This window comes from Chiloscyllium punctatum, chromosome 8 (genome assembly GCF_047496795.1).
Source record: "Chiloscyllium punctatum isolate Juve2018m chromosome 8, sChiPun1.3, whole genome shotgun sequence".
Classification (NCBI taxonomy): domain Eukaryota; kingdom Metazoa; phylum Chordata; class Chondrichthyes; order Orectolobiformes; family Hemiscylliidae; genus Chiloscyllium; species Chiloscyllium punctatum.
Window position 1 is genome coordinate 103,526,826 of NC_092746.1, and position 17,016 is coordinate 103,543,841.

General features: G+C 43.8%; 1 protein-coding gene across 5 annotated transcripts in view; it reads left to right on the plus strand.

Annotated features, from left to right (window-relative positions):
• Positions 1-17,016, plus strand: part of LOC140480791 (disco-interacting protein 2 homolog C) — a 619,093-nt gene that overhangs the window by 501,447 nt on the left and 100,630 nt on the right. For all 5 annotated transcript variants that reach the window (XM_072576180.1, XM_072576182.1, XM_072576181.1 and 2 more), the window contains 5 exons: positions 765-966; positions 1,639-1,748; positions 6,874-6,954; positions 16,351-16,474; positions 16,785-16,906. In XM_072576180.1, the coding sequence (XP_072432281.1) occupies positions 765-966; positions 1,639-1,748; positions 6,874-6,954; positions 16,351-16,474; positions 16,785-16,906 (639 nt within the window). The remainder of the gene's footprint in view (positions 1-764; positions 967-1,638; positions 1,749-6,873; positions 6,955-16,350; positions 16,475-16,784; positions 16,907-17,016) is intronic.

Genomic DNA, 17,016 nt, shown 5'->3' on the forward strand with positions numbered 1-17,016 from the left:
GTAAGTAGAGGGAAGAGGAGAAAATTGAAGGTAGATTTGTGCTTTCACAGAAGCTTGTAATCTCTTTACACATTACTATTTTACGCAGTCTTGTTCATCTATCAGATCATGTACAGAGTAGAATTATTTGAAAACAGGCTGGCAAAACTTTCCCATTGTAAAGGGCTGGGAATTTTTTTTTGATATTTCTCCTTGGATTTGTACTGATAAAGACTTCACCAACAGTATGGCGCTATGTTTGTTTTCATAAATATTACTTCTGTTTGGGGATGGAGATTTGGGGTGAGTGAAAAAATCATAGTTAAAATTGGCCAGTGCTCATCTCACAATCTGTGCCAATCACCAAATACAACCCTTAATACTCTTGCCACTATGATTAGGATCTTGAAATTTGCCATGTGTTTTTAATTCCATAGTTTATAGAAGATTGGAGTTTTGGAACTATTGATCTAAAAACCTTGTATGTATTTTTAGTCTAATGGACTTTTTAAAGCATGTGTGAAATGCTAATGTACAAACAAACCAAGACAGGGACAATTTTAATAATGATTTTGTATGAAAATACAATTGTATGTCACATGCATTCTTTTCATCATTTTATGTGCCAAATTCATTCAATGTGTGTTAATGCCGATTTTTATTATAAATAGATGAACATATCTGTCTCTGAAAAAAAATTAACATAGCAATGGATATATGATTATGTGCATGATAGTTGTGTGAGCAGATATATATTTGACCTTTCAAACAATCTTTTTTTAAAGGCCATTGATGGTATTCATCAAGTAGGTGTTTACTGTTTGGCTCTCGTACCCGCTAATACTCTTCCAAAAACTCCTCTTGGAGGCATACACCTCTCAGAAACCAAACAGTGCTTCTTAGAAGGTTCCCTCCACCCATGCAATGTGCTAATGTGTCCGCACACTTGTGTAACAAATCTGCCCAAGCCAAGGCAGAAACAGCCAGGTAAGGGTTTTCTCTTACAGAGACCCAATGTTGAACTATATGGTGTGTAAATAGCTGAATGACAAAATTCAAGGACTATCAAAGAATAATAATGCTGTAAAGGTCATTGGAGATAATCTTCTTTCTTTTGATTTGTTTATTTTTTGAGTTTGAAATTATATTATAACATTGAGAAAGCATGTTAAAGTAATTGTCTTTTCCCCAGGATGGGGGATTTCAAGACTAGGGGGCAACTTTTTCTGGTGAAAGGAGAGAGATTTTAAAAATTCATAAGAGGCAACTTTTTATACAGAGGGTGGTTCGCATGTGGAATAAACTTCTTGAGAATGTGATGAATGTGGGTACAATTACAATGTTTAAAAGACATTTGGATAGATACATGAATCGGGATATAGACCAGGAAGCAGGCAAGTGGGACTAGTTTAGTTTGGGATTACGTTCAGCATGGACTAGTTGGACTGAAGGGTCTGTTTCTGTGCTGTATGACTCTAAATGAGCGATTTCGAAGCTGTCTTTTTAATGTGTCTGTACATCAAATCAACCAGTAAAACAAAATTAAGCTAACTTAGAAGATTAATGTCAGAATCAAAGAGAGCAGTTTATAAACTGGTTGTCTTACTGACAGTTATGATTTACTGAAAATTACTTTGTGGAATTTCCTGCTCTCAACAGAGATCGGCCCTGCTTCTGTTATGGTTGGAAATCTGGTATCAGGAAAGAGGATTGCCCAAGCTAGTGGAAGGGATTTAGGACAAATTGAAGACAATGACCAAGGTAGAAAGGTGAGTATTATTGAGCTCCAGCACACTTTGAACAGACTAGCCTGCGGCAATCCATGACTTAAAGGTTCAGTGGGCTGATTTTTTTACCAGAGCCCTGGAGGTAATCTAGGGACTGGTCTGACCTGATAAGGTGAGAGGTGATGTGCCTGGTATTTTCCCACCGGCATGGACTGATGCTGATGGTCTGTCCTCCTGACAAAGGGCACATGCCCGGAAACGTTGATTCTCTTGCTCTTTGGATGCTGCCTGACCTGCTGTGCTTTTCTAGTGCCACACTTTTCGACTCCTTCACAGATGTTAATTGAGCCATTTAATGTGGAGGTGATCAGGGTGGGGAATTGGTGTACCTGTTTTGGTGGGATTGTCAGATAAATGCAGGCCATCTTTTAATGCATTCTGATAGCAGGAGGGCTTCTCTTTAGGCACACTTCTGTGTACAAGTGAAGCCCTGGTGACAATATCCACATGCCTGAAATGTCGCCTCTCCCTGCTCCTCAGATGCTGCCTGACCTGCTGTGCTTTTCCAGCACCACACTCTCAACTCTAATCTCCAGCTCCCATTCCTAGACAGCCAACTCCCATTCCTAGACGTGATGGTACAGAGAACACCGAACGGAGAATTCACCACAAAGGTTTACAGGAAAGCCACACACACAGACCAAGTCCTAAACTATGAAAGCAACCACCCCAACACACACAAATGAAGTTGCATCAAGACACTATTCAAAAGGGCCACAACACACTGCAGCACACCAGAACTGCAAAAAGAGGAAGAGGAACACCTATACAAGGTATTCGCCAAAAACGGATACCCTCGCAATTTCATCAACAGATGCCTAAGGGAAAGACAACGGAACAAGGACATGCCGCAACCCAAAGGACTAGCCACACTACCATACATCAGGAGCATTTCTGAACTGACAGCCAGACTACTGCGACCACTAGGACTCATAACAGCACACAAACCACAGCCACTCTCAGACAACAACTCACCAGAACGAAGGACCTGATACCCAGCATGAGCAAAACCAATGTAGTGTACAAAATCCTATGCAAGGACTGCACAAAACACTACATAGGACAAACAGAAAGACAGCTAACGATCCGTATCCATGAACACCAACTAGCCACGTAACGACACGACCAGCTATCCTTAGTAGCCACACACACAGACGACAAGCAACATGAATTCAACTGGGACAACACTACTATTATAGTGCAAGCCAAACAGAGAACAGTCAGGGAATTCCTAGAGGCATGGTACTCATCCACAGACTCTATCAACAAACACATCCACCTGGACCCAATATACCGGCCACTACAGCGGATAGCTGGAACTGACAACCGGAAGCGGCAGAGACAGGCCACTATAAATGCCGGAGGAAACAGCACAGAAGCGCTTCACAGGAGGCTTCCAAGCAATGAGGATGTCACCTAGACAGGGGACGAAACGTTTGCAAGATAAATTCCCAGCTCGGCGAACAGAACCACAACAACGAGCACCCGAGCCACAAATCTTCTCCCAAACTTCTAATCTCCAGCATCTGTAGTCCTCACTTTTGCCCAGTGGCAAATGTATTGTGTACCCTCACCACCTGGCACCCTTCCCTGTCTTTCAGGGGGCTGACTGACTAGGCCTGGCACTCCCAGACTTCTTTGACATGGTTGGGAGGGGCTACATTGTCCATTTCTGCACCTTCATGCATTAGGTGCAGCCCCACAAATGGCCACCACTCCTGGTGGAGCTGCTGAGCTATCGGCCTGCTGAGCTTTCAGGACGGCCGGACGCCATCTTCAGTAGGCATGGCCATTCCACCAACAGCCAGTTCATCGGCAAGTTTGGCCCTGGGTCCAGCTAACATAGCGTCTGCACCCACTTTGTAGCCATGAGCTGAGCCCTGCCACTACGCCTGAAATCCAGTAGACAAGGTGGAACTTGAACAAATTACAGACATTTTGACATTAATACATGCTTAAAACAAATCTGGAGCTGAAAGATCTGCAGCTGTTCTGATAGGGTCCTTCTGTGATCTTGATCTGGAGCAAAGACCAGAAATTCAGCCAGGTGAAAGTGAGATCTTTCTACTGGGAATACTGTAAAACTCTTTCAACAAATTCCAGTTTCTGAATAAAGAGGCTGTGGGGACATTTGCAGCACATTTCTCATGGGATAGACAGTTAGTCAAGGGATTCCAGCACATATCATGAACATATCTGGGCCCCCCGCTTGGTAGTTTTTGAGTCAAAACCTTACTGACCCCTTCATCCAGCCCTTGATATGATGTTGGAATGACCATCCCTTGACCCCATACTTGAGATCATTATCAGATGTCTCCAATGAATCATCCAGGCATTTGGGCCAAAGAAAGTGAGGACTGCAGATGCTGGAGATCAGAGTCGAGAGTGTAGTATTGAAAAAGAACAATAGGTCAGGCAGCATTGGAGGAGCAGAAGAATTGGCATCAGGAAGGGCTTAGGCCCGAAACATTGTTTCTCCTGCTCCTTGAATGCTGCCTGACCTACTGTGCTTTTACATTACCACACTCCCGACATTTGGACTAAGCGTTAAGCCTCCAGATGATTGGCTCTGATATGAAGATGTCAATTTTGTGATTAATGCAGGGTATCAACAAAAATCCTGATTGACTTTGGAAATCATTCCTTTCTAATTAAATTTGACTTATTCTGAAAATTATCTCTGCCAGGTATGATAATTCATTCATTACTTCTTAAAATAAGAATCAAACTTTTTTTTCTTTTTTATGTGCTTTGAGATCTTGTGAACATTGACGGAAAGGCCACACAAATCAAATGAGTATTGAAATCTATTGTGAACATTAATGGCACAAATGTAGTTACTTGGCTAGAGCAAGGGAAGCCACTGGACATATGGAAAGGTTTGGGAGATGGAGCGGAATATGCGACTTAAAGAAGGGCTGAAGAGATCACTGTCTCAAGCTACTAAATGAGGAGTTGTTCCTTTGCACTCATGACATTTGTTTGCATTTTTTCCATCTCCTTCACTCTGTTTTACTCTTTTGTTTTAGGAAGTTCGGTTTGCTCAGTTCAAACATTGAACAAGCTGAAGAAGAAATTTCTAAACTTGACTCTTTCTTTCCCTGTACCTTACTGGTCAAAGACAGTGCTGGAATGCAGATGTCTATTCTTCATTAAGTTGTATCTTTCTGGTTTCAGGATTAGAATCTATTTATTAAACTCAAATTAATCAAAAATAGATGTGCCAGAGATTTTCAGTTTCTGCAGTTGTGATTAGATTAGATTAGATTCCCTACAATGTGGAAATGGGCTTTTTGGCCCAACGGGTCCACACCGACTCTCCAAAGAGTAATCCACCCAGACACATTTCCCTCTGACTAATGCACCTAACACTATGGGCAAATTAGAATGGCCAATTCACCTGGCCTGCACATCTTTGGACTGTGGGAGGAAACAGGAGCACCCGGAGGAAACCCACACAGACACAGGAAGAATGTGCAAACTCCACAGAGACAGTCGCCCAAGGCTGGAATTGAACCTGGGACCCCGGTGCTGTGAGGCAGCAGTGCTAACTGCTGAGCTACCGTGCTGCTCCAGTGAGATTGCTTTGATTGAGCTTAGAAATTTAGGGCTGGACTTAACGATTTTCAGCCAAGTGGTAATGAGTTCAGAGGGGATCTCATAAATAATTCTCAAATTTTCAAACCTCACACTAAACATGTTGAGGCCTGTGCTTGGTGTCCATCTCTCTTATCACTGTTTAAATCCTGGGAGTCTTAAATGGATGTTGATTGCCTACTTAATCTCAAGGAGCCAGTTAAGGGGGTACAATTCTCAACAGGTTCAGGAGCAGAGGGACCTGGGTGGATGTGTGCACAGATGACTGAAGGTTAGGACAGGTGGAAAGCGCAGTTAATAAAGCACAGACTGTCCTCTGCTATGTTAATAAGGGCATGGAGTACAAGAGAGGTGATGTTGAACTCATATAAGACACTTGTTAGACCTCAACAGGAGTACAGTTCTGGGTGCCACATTATAGGAAACATATGACTGCATTGGTGAGAGTGCAAAAGCGATTTACAAGAATGCTTCCAGGAATGAGAATTATGAGGTTAAGTTGAAGAAGTTGAGATTGGCTCACCTTGGAGAGAAGAAGACTAAGATGAGATCTGACTAAGGTTTTCAAGATCATGAGTGGGCTGAATAGAGTAGATAGAAAGACGCTGCTTCTGCTCATGAAAGGAACAAGACCGAGAAGGCATACATTCAAACTGATGTGCAAGCGAAGCAAGGGTGATGAAAGAAAAATAACCTGATCGTGTAGCAAGTAATTAGGGTGGGGTGGGGGGAGTCCAGAACTAGCGGGCATAGGTTTAGGGTGAGAGGGGAAAGATACAAAAGAGACCTAAGGGGCAACTCTTTCATGCAGAGGGTGGTACATGTATGGAATGAGCTGCCAGAGGAAGTTGTGGAGGCTGGTACAATTGCAACATTTTAAAAGGCATTTGGAAGGGTATATGAATAGGAAGAGTTTGGAGAGATATAGACCAGGTGCTGACAGGTGGGACTAGATTGGGTTGGGATAACAGGTTGGCATGGACGGGTTGGACAGAAGGGTCTGTTTCCATGCTGTACATCTCTATGACTCTAGTAGGGCGTGGAATGCACTGCCTGGAAGTGTCCTGGAGGCAAATTCAATTAAGACATTGAAAAGTCCATTGGGTGATTATTTGGATAGCAGTAGTGTGGGAGAGTGTATGAAAAGGTAGGAAATTAACACGAGGTGATGATGGTTGTTTGAAAAATTGGTGCAGATACAATGGGCTAAATGGTCTCCTTCTGTACTGTGACAATTCTGTGATTCTGTTAAAGGGTCTTGATTGGCCCATAGAAAGGTAATCCACTTGATGCCCCCCCCACTGATGGTAAAATTACAGTGAGGGCAGAGTGAGCAACAGCGAGGGCAGGGTGAGCAACAGTGCCCAAGGCTTTAATGTATATCCTGGTAAAGAATTTTCACTTATTTGTACAATAAATCATGTAAGATTTTAAACATTGAAATGAAGTCATTTTCTACACTATCAGAATTGCGCTCTTTAAGCTCATAATGGTTATGTTTTTGTTTCAGTTTATGTTTCTTGCTGAAGTTCTTCAGTGGCGTGCACAAACTACTCCTGACCACGTGCTATTCACATTACTGAATTCTCGGGTGAGTAGAGTCTGGATAGTTTTGTACACCAGTGCACATGCATTTTATCATTTAATGTTGTTTTAATTTCAAAGCTTTGAATTTGTTAATGATTTGACCTGGATCATTTAATAGAGTTAAACTTGATTGTACTATGTTTATAGAACATCGAACAATACAACGCAGAACAGGCCCTTCAGCCCTCGATGTTGCGCCGACCTGTGAACTATTCTCAGCTCGTCCCCCTACACTATCTCAAAATCATCCATGTGCTTATCTAAGAATTGTTTAAATCTCCCTAATGTGGTTGAGTTGACTACATTAGCAGGTAGGGCATTCCATGCCCTCTGCCTAAAGAAAATGTTGACTTATGTTGGACTTAATCTTTAATTTTGGGTTTTGAACAGGACTGTTCTTACTTTTTTGGAGTTTTCAAGTAGACTCCGTACTACAGATTATTAAAGTGTCCAAATAAGTTTGAATGGTGGTGGGTGGCAGGCGGGAAAGTGGGGATGAGCCCTCAACTGGATTTTTATCAATGGCAGAGCAAATGGCTTGCTGCTGCTCCTTATTCTTGTGGATGAAATTTATCTTTGGCCAAAGCAACAAGTGAACAATAGGGCATAGTGACTAGGGAATAAAAAGCATCAGGTTGATTGTTGAACAATGTGAATATCTGCTGCTATTTCCGACTTCATGCCATTGAACATTATGGAACAACAAAATGGCCGACGACTGCAGTCATTCAGGTTTTTAATCTCTTGGTAATATAGTTTGTCTTTTAGGGAGATTAACAGTGGCCTGGGCAACTCATAAAATAAGGAAAAAATTAAGCTTTTGAGTTTGGTGCCCTGACATTGAATTTCATCTACCTTGAGTAAATTTCATCTTCCTTTCTATAGTCAACATACCATAAACCACTTCCTTATGGAAAAAATGTTAATTACTAGAAAAATTGGATTGTGTTTACATTGTTCTAAAACGTAATTATTTTTATTATTTGAGTTGTGATGATGGATCATATATCAATTATCTTGATATAATTGACTATAAGAAGGCTGTGATGTAGTTTCAAAAGAGCAGGCTTATCATCTTAGTGCCATTTGCAAAAGCATTTTCAAATCCAGAAGCAAAAGCATATTCTGTTTGAAATGATATAATGTGCATGTGCAGACATAGTAATGACAGTTCGTTTTCAGCAGTACATGCTGGGATTTCAGACACTACTGTGTTGCAATCTATTTTAAGTTCTCAGTGTGGCATTAAAACCATTAACTGGAAATTGGTTTCCTGCAGATTCTGCACTTTAGTATTAAATTGAAATGCCATTCATGGTATTTGATTTTAAAATAAGATTGATAAAACTCGGGAGCAGTGATCCTTTCTGTCAAAATTGGCTGTGTATTTTAGGCAGTAAGTCAAGCCAAAGGACACACACAAGCCTTCCACTGGCACTCCAACCTCCTTGGACACTGAAGGAAGACAGTTCTCTTGTCTGCCACATTCTGAGACATTTGCATTTTTCAAAATACATGTTTGAAAAAAAATTAATGACGAGTCTTTAAAATTTGACAGGTGCTCTCTTTTCTGTCTGTTGCAAACATAAGGGTTTTTTATTGCTTACCTACGGTTTTCAGTGTAAATTCGCTCACCGTCTGAAATATGGAGGTCACTTTGCAACCTGTTCTGAAATCTTTGGTGTTAAAGTGATTATGAAGCTACAGGGAGCAAGAGATGATTCTTTGGAATTTTGTGAGTGACATGTTCATTGATGTTGCATAGGTCTCTTTTAGAATCAGTATTTGAACACTGATATACAAGTAAGGAGATGGGCAAGTTGGCAGACATGCTTCCATGAATAAAAATCGAGTTTAATATGATGGAATCTCTATCCTCATGTACAAATCTCAAGAAAATTTCCTTGAATGTAGATTTGTGAAAAAAATAATTTTGTGGAACTAATTTTACAGCATCATCTAATAAAATTTATATTCATTAAAATTAAACTAAATACCTATTAAAAAGAAAATTTATTTAAGGTTACCTCTGAATTAGAACTGAAAGAACAAGGTATTGCTTAGGGCTATAGTTCACAACATTTTCAATATCAAGCCATATTTTAATGAGGCAAACAATTCCATGGCACACCCACTTTTGTCAGCTGGATTGATTTCTCACAAATGGGCTATTTACTTGAATTTACTATGGTTATGGACTGTTTAGAGAGGTTTACAACATGTTGCACGCAACAAGTTAAAGAAGGAACAAAAGTGTTTATGTTTCAAATCTACCAGCAAAGATACACCATCTTCAACTACAAGCACAGACACATTTTAAAAAGCTGTTCAACTCTGCAGATTTCCCATCTCCTGCGTAAGCGCGGTGACGATGTCAACCGATACTGCCTTCAGTGATAGACACTGTAGCTCCCGAGAAGTTTGCAGGCACAGAAGTGGCCTGAACGCTTGCGTACGGGACCACTGCATCCAGAGAATTTTGCAGCACGCTTCTCATCTCATTGCAGCACAGGAAGATGAAATAAACACTGTTGTCATCAACAGTGCTACCAACAGCACCTACTCAGGACCAACCTGCTCAGTGACGCCCAGCTTGGGTTCTACCAGGGTCACTCAGCTCCTGATCTCATTACAGCCTTGCTTCAAACATGGACCAAAAGAGCTGAATTCCAGAGGTTAGGTGAGAGTGATAGGCCTTGATGTCAAGGCTGTGTTTGACCAATTGTGGTGTCAATGGGTCCAAGCAAACTAGAGTCAATGGGAATCAGGGGGATAATTCTCTGCTGGTTGGAGTCATACCTGACATAAAGAAAGATGGTCATGATTGTTGGAGGTCAGTCAGCTCAGCTCCAGGACACCTCGACAGGGATTCCTCAGGGTGGTGTCCTAGGTCCAACCACTTCACCTGGAAGTACAAAAAAATTACAAATGAACATGTATCTAACAGCCCATTACATCTAAATAAATGTTTTTCACCATAAGTGACCTTGTCAAGATCCAGTTTTTCTGTTCAGTCCTCATACCTGGAAACATTCCTAACTTTGAAATCATTATCTGATCAGCTTCTGAAAAATGTTTTGCGATGTGTCTTTAACAAATTTTTGAGGCTGGGAATTTTATGTTTTAACTACCACTCAGATGCCAAGCATTTTGTGATTGATCTCTTTAATTCCTCCATTCATTTTACATTTGCGCCGTCTTGTTTGTAAGGGGCATTCAGTGATGGTAATGCCATTGAATGTAAAGTGACGATAATTAGGTTCTCTCTTAGTGATCGTCAGTGACTGTCACTCCTCTGGCGCAAATACTACTTGCCACCTCTCAGCCCTTCCTGCTTTTGGCCGCAATGTCAATTTTTCCTGCTCCTTGGATGCTGCCTGACCTGTTGTGCTTTCTCAGCACCACTCTGATCTTGACTCACGTCTTAGCCTGAGCCTGGATATTATGCAGAAGCAAAACCTGCAATTTCTGGAACAGCTCAGCAGGTCTGGCAGCATCCGTGAAGAGAAAGCAGACTTAATGCTTCGGATCAAGTGACCCCTCCTGCAGGCCTTGCTGCATTTGGGTATTGAGTGCTTCGATATCTGACTTCTGACCTTACAACGGAGGAAGATCATGGATGAAGCAGGTGAAGTGGTTGGACCTAGGACACCACCCTGAGGAATCCCTGTCGAGGTGTCCTGGAGCTGAGCTGACTGACCTCCAACAATCATGACCATCTTTCTTTATGTCAGGTATGACTCCAACCAGCAGAGAATTATCCCCCTGATTCCCATTGACTCTAGTTTGCTTGGACCCATTGACACCACAATTGGTCAAACACAGCCTTGACATCAAGGCCTATCACTCTCACCTAACCTCTGGAATTCAGCTCTTTTGGTCCATGTTTGAAGCAAGGCTGTAATGAGATCAGGAGCTGAGTGACCCTGGTAGAACCCAAGCTGGGCGTCACTGAGCAGGTTGGTCCTGAGTAGGTGCTGTTGGTAGCACTGTTGATGACACCTTCCATCAGTTTACTGATGTTCGAGAATGGACTGATGGGGCAGTAATTGGCCAGGTTGGATTTGTCCTGCTTTTTGTGTATCGGACTTACTTGGGCAATTTTACAAGTTGTGAAGCAAATGCCTGAGTTGTACATATATTGGAACAGCTTGGCTAGGGGCACAAATCTTCTACACTGTTAGTGGAATATGGTCGAGAGGGTGGTACTGGAAAAGCATAGCAGGTCAGGCAGCATCCGAGGAGCAGGAGAATCGAAGTTTCGGGCATAAGCCCTTCGTCAGGAAGGGTTTTTACCCGATGCTGCCTGACCCCCTGTTACTGGAATATGCTCAAGGCAGCGGCCGAGTCAAAGTGCACTGTGTGGACTCCTGCTCAGAGCTCACCTGCTCCATCCGCTTTTACTTTTCTTTCTTTCACTACTGGTTTTCCTTAGTTTAATCTGCTTACCTTCGCACTGCACAGGCTTGTACCTCATGTAAGGTAAGCAGATTAAACTAAAGGGGGTTGAGCCAGTGGGGGAGGGAGGGCAGGGGCAGGAGAAGGCAGCATGAGGCAGGAGCAGGGGCAGGAGTAGGGGCAGGCAGCACGAGGCGGGAGCAGGGGCAGGAGTAGGGGCCGGGAGCAGGGGCAGGGACAGGCAGCACTAGGCAGGAGCAGGCAGCATGAGGCAGGGGCAGGGGCAGGACCAGGGACAGGCAGCACGAGGCAGGGGCAGGCGCAGGCAGCACAAGGCAGGGACAGGAGCAGGCAGCACGGGGCATGGGCGGCACGGTGGCACAGTGGTTAGCACTGTTGCCTCACAGCGCCAGAGACCCAGGTTCAATTCCCACCTCAGGCGACTGTCTGTGTGGAGTTTGCGCATTCTCCTCGTATCTGCGTGAGTTTCCTCCAGGTGCTCCGGTTTCCTCCCACAGTCCAAAGATGTGCAGGCCAGGTGAATTGGCCATGCTAAATTGCCCGTAGTCTTAGGTGAAGGGGTAAATGTAGGAGTATGGGTCTTGGTGGTATACGCTTTGGCGGGTCGGTGTGGACCTGTTGGGCCGAAGGGCCTGTTTACACACTGTAAGTAATCTAATCTAATCTAATCTAATGTCCAGAGAGGAGCAGGCAGCACGAGGCAGGAGCAGGCAGCACGAGGCAGGGGCAAGAGCAGGCAGCATGAGGCAGAGGCAGGGGCAGGGGCAAGAGCTGGCGGCAGGGGCCGGCAGCACTGGGCAGGAGCAGGGGCAGAGAGCACGAGGCAGGAACAGGCAGTACAGGGCAGGAGCAGGGGTAGGCAGCATGAGGTATGGGCAGGGGCAGGCAGCACGGGGCTAGGGCAGGAGCACGCAGCACAGGGCAGGGGCAAGGGCTGGCGGCACGTGGCAGGAGCAGGGGAAGACAGCATGAGGTAGGAGCAGAGGCAGGCAGCATTGGGCAGGAGCGAGCAGGGGCAGGCAACACGAGGCGGGCAGGCAGCACGGGGCTGGGGCAGGGGCAGGCAGCACGCAGCACAGGGCGGGGCAAGGGCAGGAGGCAGGGGCAGGCAGCACAAGGCAGGAGGCAGGGGCAGACAGCATGAGGTAGGAGCAGAGGCAGGCAGCATTGGGCAGGAGCGAGCAGGGGCAGGCAGCACGGGGCAGGCAGGCAGCACGGGGCTGGGGCAGGGGCAGGCAGCACGAGGCAGGGGCAGGGGCAGGCAGCATGGGGCTGGGGCAGGGGCAGGAGCACGCAGCACAGGGCGGGGCAAGGGCAGGAGGCAGGGGCAGGCAGCACAAGGCAGGAGGCAGGGGCAGACAGCACGAGGCAGGAACAGGCAGCACGGGGCAGGCAGCACGGAGCAGGAGCAGGCAGCATGAGGCAGGGGCAGGGGCAGGCAGCACGGGGCGGGGCAAGGGCAGGAGGCAGGGGCAGGCAGCACGAGGCAGGGCAGGGGCAGGTAGCACAAGGCAGGGTAGGGGCAGGCAGCACGAGGCACGAGGCAGGGGCAGACAGCACGAGGCAGGAACAGGGGTAGCATGGGGCAGGAGCAGGGGCAGGCAGCACGAGGCAGGAGCACGCAGCACAGGGCAGGGGCAAGAGCTGGCGGCAGGGGCAGGCAGCACGAGGTAGGAGCAGGGGCCGGCAGCACGAAGCAGGGGCAAGGGGAGGCGGCAGGGGCAGGGGCAGGCAGCACGAGGCAGGGGCAGGCGCAGGGGCACCAGCACGGGGTAGGGGCAGGAGTGGGGCAGGCAGCACGAGGCAGGGGCAGGCTTTGAGGTGGTGACGTCGAGCCTGGAGTGGGGGAGGTGGGGCTGTTGTGAGGAGTGGAAGCTCAGCATGGCCAGGCACCTATGGACTGTGGTGTTGAACTGTTAACTGTGTTTCTTTGTTTTTCTGCTTTTAGTAAGGATTGTAATGTTTAACGTTTTAACCTTGTTTCTTTATTTTTCTGCTTTGTACCTAAGATTGCTCTGTAAGTGGCGACTTGTCAGTAAGTGTGAAAATAAACCTCATTTTAATTCTAAGAATGTCAGGACCCCATAGCCTTTGTACTGTCCAGTGCTTCCAATCATTCCTTGATCTCATCTGGAGTAAATCACATTAACTGAAGACTCGCACTGCAATGTTGGGGTTCTCTGGAGGAGGCCTAGAAGGATCTTCCACTGGACACTTCTGGCTGAAAGGTTTTGCAAATGCTGCAAAACCTTTTGCTGGGGATATTTGTGGAGCCTCCTCGACTCGACTTTACTTGTTTACCACCATTTAAGACTAGTTTGGGCAAAACTGCAGATCTTTGATCTGATCAGATCCATTGATTGTGTAGCTGTTTTGTCCAATTTTGAGCATAAAATAATATATTGATATCAAAAATAATGTACAGATAAAAAATGTTCTGTTATTTTGTTAAAAGGGGTGCAAGGAACAGAACAGTTTGGTCATATATGTGCAGAAATCAATCTATTTGCTTTACAACCCCTGAAGACACTTTAAACAAATGATGAGAAATTTAAAATTCCTGTTATCTATTGATAGGATAAATCCACAACATCCTACTGAGTAATCATATGATTTTACTTCCAACGTGTCAAAACTCAACCACTAACTGAATCCTATCTTAATGTATCGATCATGTTACACTCAAAAACAAAACTGAGTACAGTCAGTTAAACATTAAAAATGAACACCCCAACTGAACATTTCCTTTTCTACTTGGACATTGCCTGCAGTACGTTTTTAGCTACTTAACATGCTCTGGGACCAAATCAAAGTGCCACAGGTCTCAGGAATACACTTTTGTTCTTCTCAGTGGTCCTGCTATCCTTTCAAGGGCTTTCTTTCATTAACCTCGAGCTAAGTAAGCCTCCAACACTCCTCAATCATGTTATGATTGTGGACATTGTAACATAGCAGATGTTTCCCTTCACTGTCTTCGACCTCGGATATGCCTCTGATTTCTGAAAGCCCTTTTGCTTTGGGTCTACACCTGTGTTATGGATCTTAATGGGCTTTCTGTCTCTGCTTGTTCCTGGGATTATCCAAACAGAAATGCAAAGTAAACTAAACGTTTTGATTCTGGCACCCACATGGGTGGCACAGTGGTTAGCACTCCTGCCTCACAATGCCAGGGACCTGGGTTCAATTCCAGCCTCAGGTCGCTGTCTGTGTGCAGTTTGCCCATCCTCCCTGTTTCTCGTTGGGTTTCGTCTGGGTGCTCTGGTTTCCACCCACAGTCCATGCATGTGCAGGTTAGGTGGATTAGCTATGGGAAATATCAGTTATTGGGTGGGTTGAGGAGAGCTACTCTTTCGAGGATCAATGTGGACTTGATGGCACAAATGGTCTGCTTGGCAAAAGTGAGGACTGCAGATGCTGGAAATCAGAGTCTAGATTACAGTGGTGCTGGGAGAGCACAGGAGGTCAGGCAGCATCCAAGGAGCAGGAAATTCGAGGAACCCTGATGAAGGACTTTTGCCTGAAACGTTGATTTTCCTGCTCCTCGGATGCTGCCTGACCTGCTGTGCTTTTCCAGCTCCACTCTAATCTCGACTCTGAATGGCCTGCATCCACATTGTAGAGGTTCTATGATTCAATGAATACTCTATATCTCTAATAGAAATAATGATCCTTTCTCCTACTTCATATTTTTCTTCCAAGTGCTATTTAATTTCTTTTAATCTGTGAACTGCGCATACAATCTAAATTTATTATTGACTTAAGTCTCCCAAAATTCTTACCAAAATTTCAACAAGGGATCTTCTATTGTTTAAGTTTTCTTGTTTCCATTCCAAATCTTTTTGAATAGATATGAGTTACCTTTTCAGCTAAAGTGACCCCAGGTCTGTTTGAATTGTATTTATTTCACAGCAAGCTGTCAGTTTCAGTTTCTCAATCTGGAATTTCCATTTATCTCAAATTGAATACTTAAATCCCAACCTAAAAGTTACTACTTAAATGTTAGCATTTTTGTGAGCCAAGCTGGTGGTACAACTGGGGACTCCATTCCCAGAATGAAATCTGGATTGATACATTACATCTGTTGTTAGTTTGCATGGTGGTTAGTGATTGAGGCATAGTCACAACAGGTTACAGGTTTTTATAACAACAAAGCTCATTAAATGAAAGTAGAAATAATAAAAAAGCTAACCAATGTATTTAAAAATATAAGATTATATTATATGTTGTATAGAATATATAAATACACAGCAAAACAAAAATTCAACCTTTCTCTATCCAATATAGAGACTGGAATGCAAAGAATTTACATGGCTATTTCAAAATCCTTAAGTTTCTACCTTATTGACTCCTTACAGTTTCTTTACAGTGAACTGTGGAGATAATTTGATGAGTCATTTCCAAATCTGCCAACATGAATGGTTCGATCTGGGAGCCGAAACTTCCTCAGTTTTAATACTCTGCAGATTTCTGGTCAAGTTTTCCTGGTTTGAAAAATTCATATGTTAAACCTTCTGTTGAAGTGACATATTTGCTGAACTTCCCTGAATTCCTTCTCAGTAGGAAACTAAAAGTGTTTCTATATTCTACTTGGTATCTTCTGTACTGTGATCCTAGATTCCTTTGAACAGAAAGCAAAGTTATTGGCCTGATATGCTGACCCTACCTGTGTAAACCCAACAGGAGAAACACTTTTTCCATTTCAATCATAGAGGGCTGCAATCACTTGATTTTTGACAAATGCTGGATTTATTCACTGTTCTGGAAGGACTCTCTGACCTTGTTTTTTTACGAAAGAAAACTCTTCACAAAATCCATCTGGATCTATTTTGAAATGCAAATGACAAAAATTATATTCACGTATATGAACTTTTTAGCCTTCATCATAATATAACTCTTGAAATTAGATGATAGTAATAAGTGAGCTAATGATTTGAGCTGTCATGGAAGCAATCTAATTTTATCTTTCATGTTTGTTTATTAGGGTACAATAGCCAATTCATTAACATGCCTTCAGCTACATAAACGAGCTGAGAAAATAGCAGTTATGTTGATGGAGAGGGGGCACCTACAGGATGGAGATCATGTGGCTTTAGTTTATCCACCAGGTATGTTAATAGTGTAATCATTTTTCTTTTACTCTCAAATTCTTCATCCTCTCCTTTTCAACAAAGTTGCAACAATTGCAATGTGCAATTAACATTTGCCTTCTGATTAAAAGCAGTTCTGACATTTCTTCAACTGAAAAGCTGAGGGTTAAAGGAAATGCGCATAATTAATCTAAGCTTGGCATTTTAAAATGAATATGTGCCTTTTAAAGAAAATCTGATTACTTGGTTTGTTGTAAAACTTGTACATGGGGTTTTGCAATTCAAGGTTCAGACACTAAGATGAGGCATGTTTTCTCCTTTTATACAGGAATAGACTTAATTGCAGCATTTTATGGATGCCTGTATGCAGGCTGTGTGCCAATAACAGTCCGTCCTCCACACCCGCAGAATATTGCTACCACGTTACCCACAGTGAAGATGATTGTGGAGGTAGGGCAGGATTTAACCTTTTAGTATATTCTCTGTTTAAATTTTCACCCAATTATCTTTTTATTTGAACAAATTATCAATCTGTATTCCTGCTTTTCAAGTCCTATGAC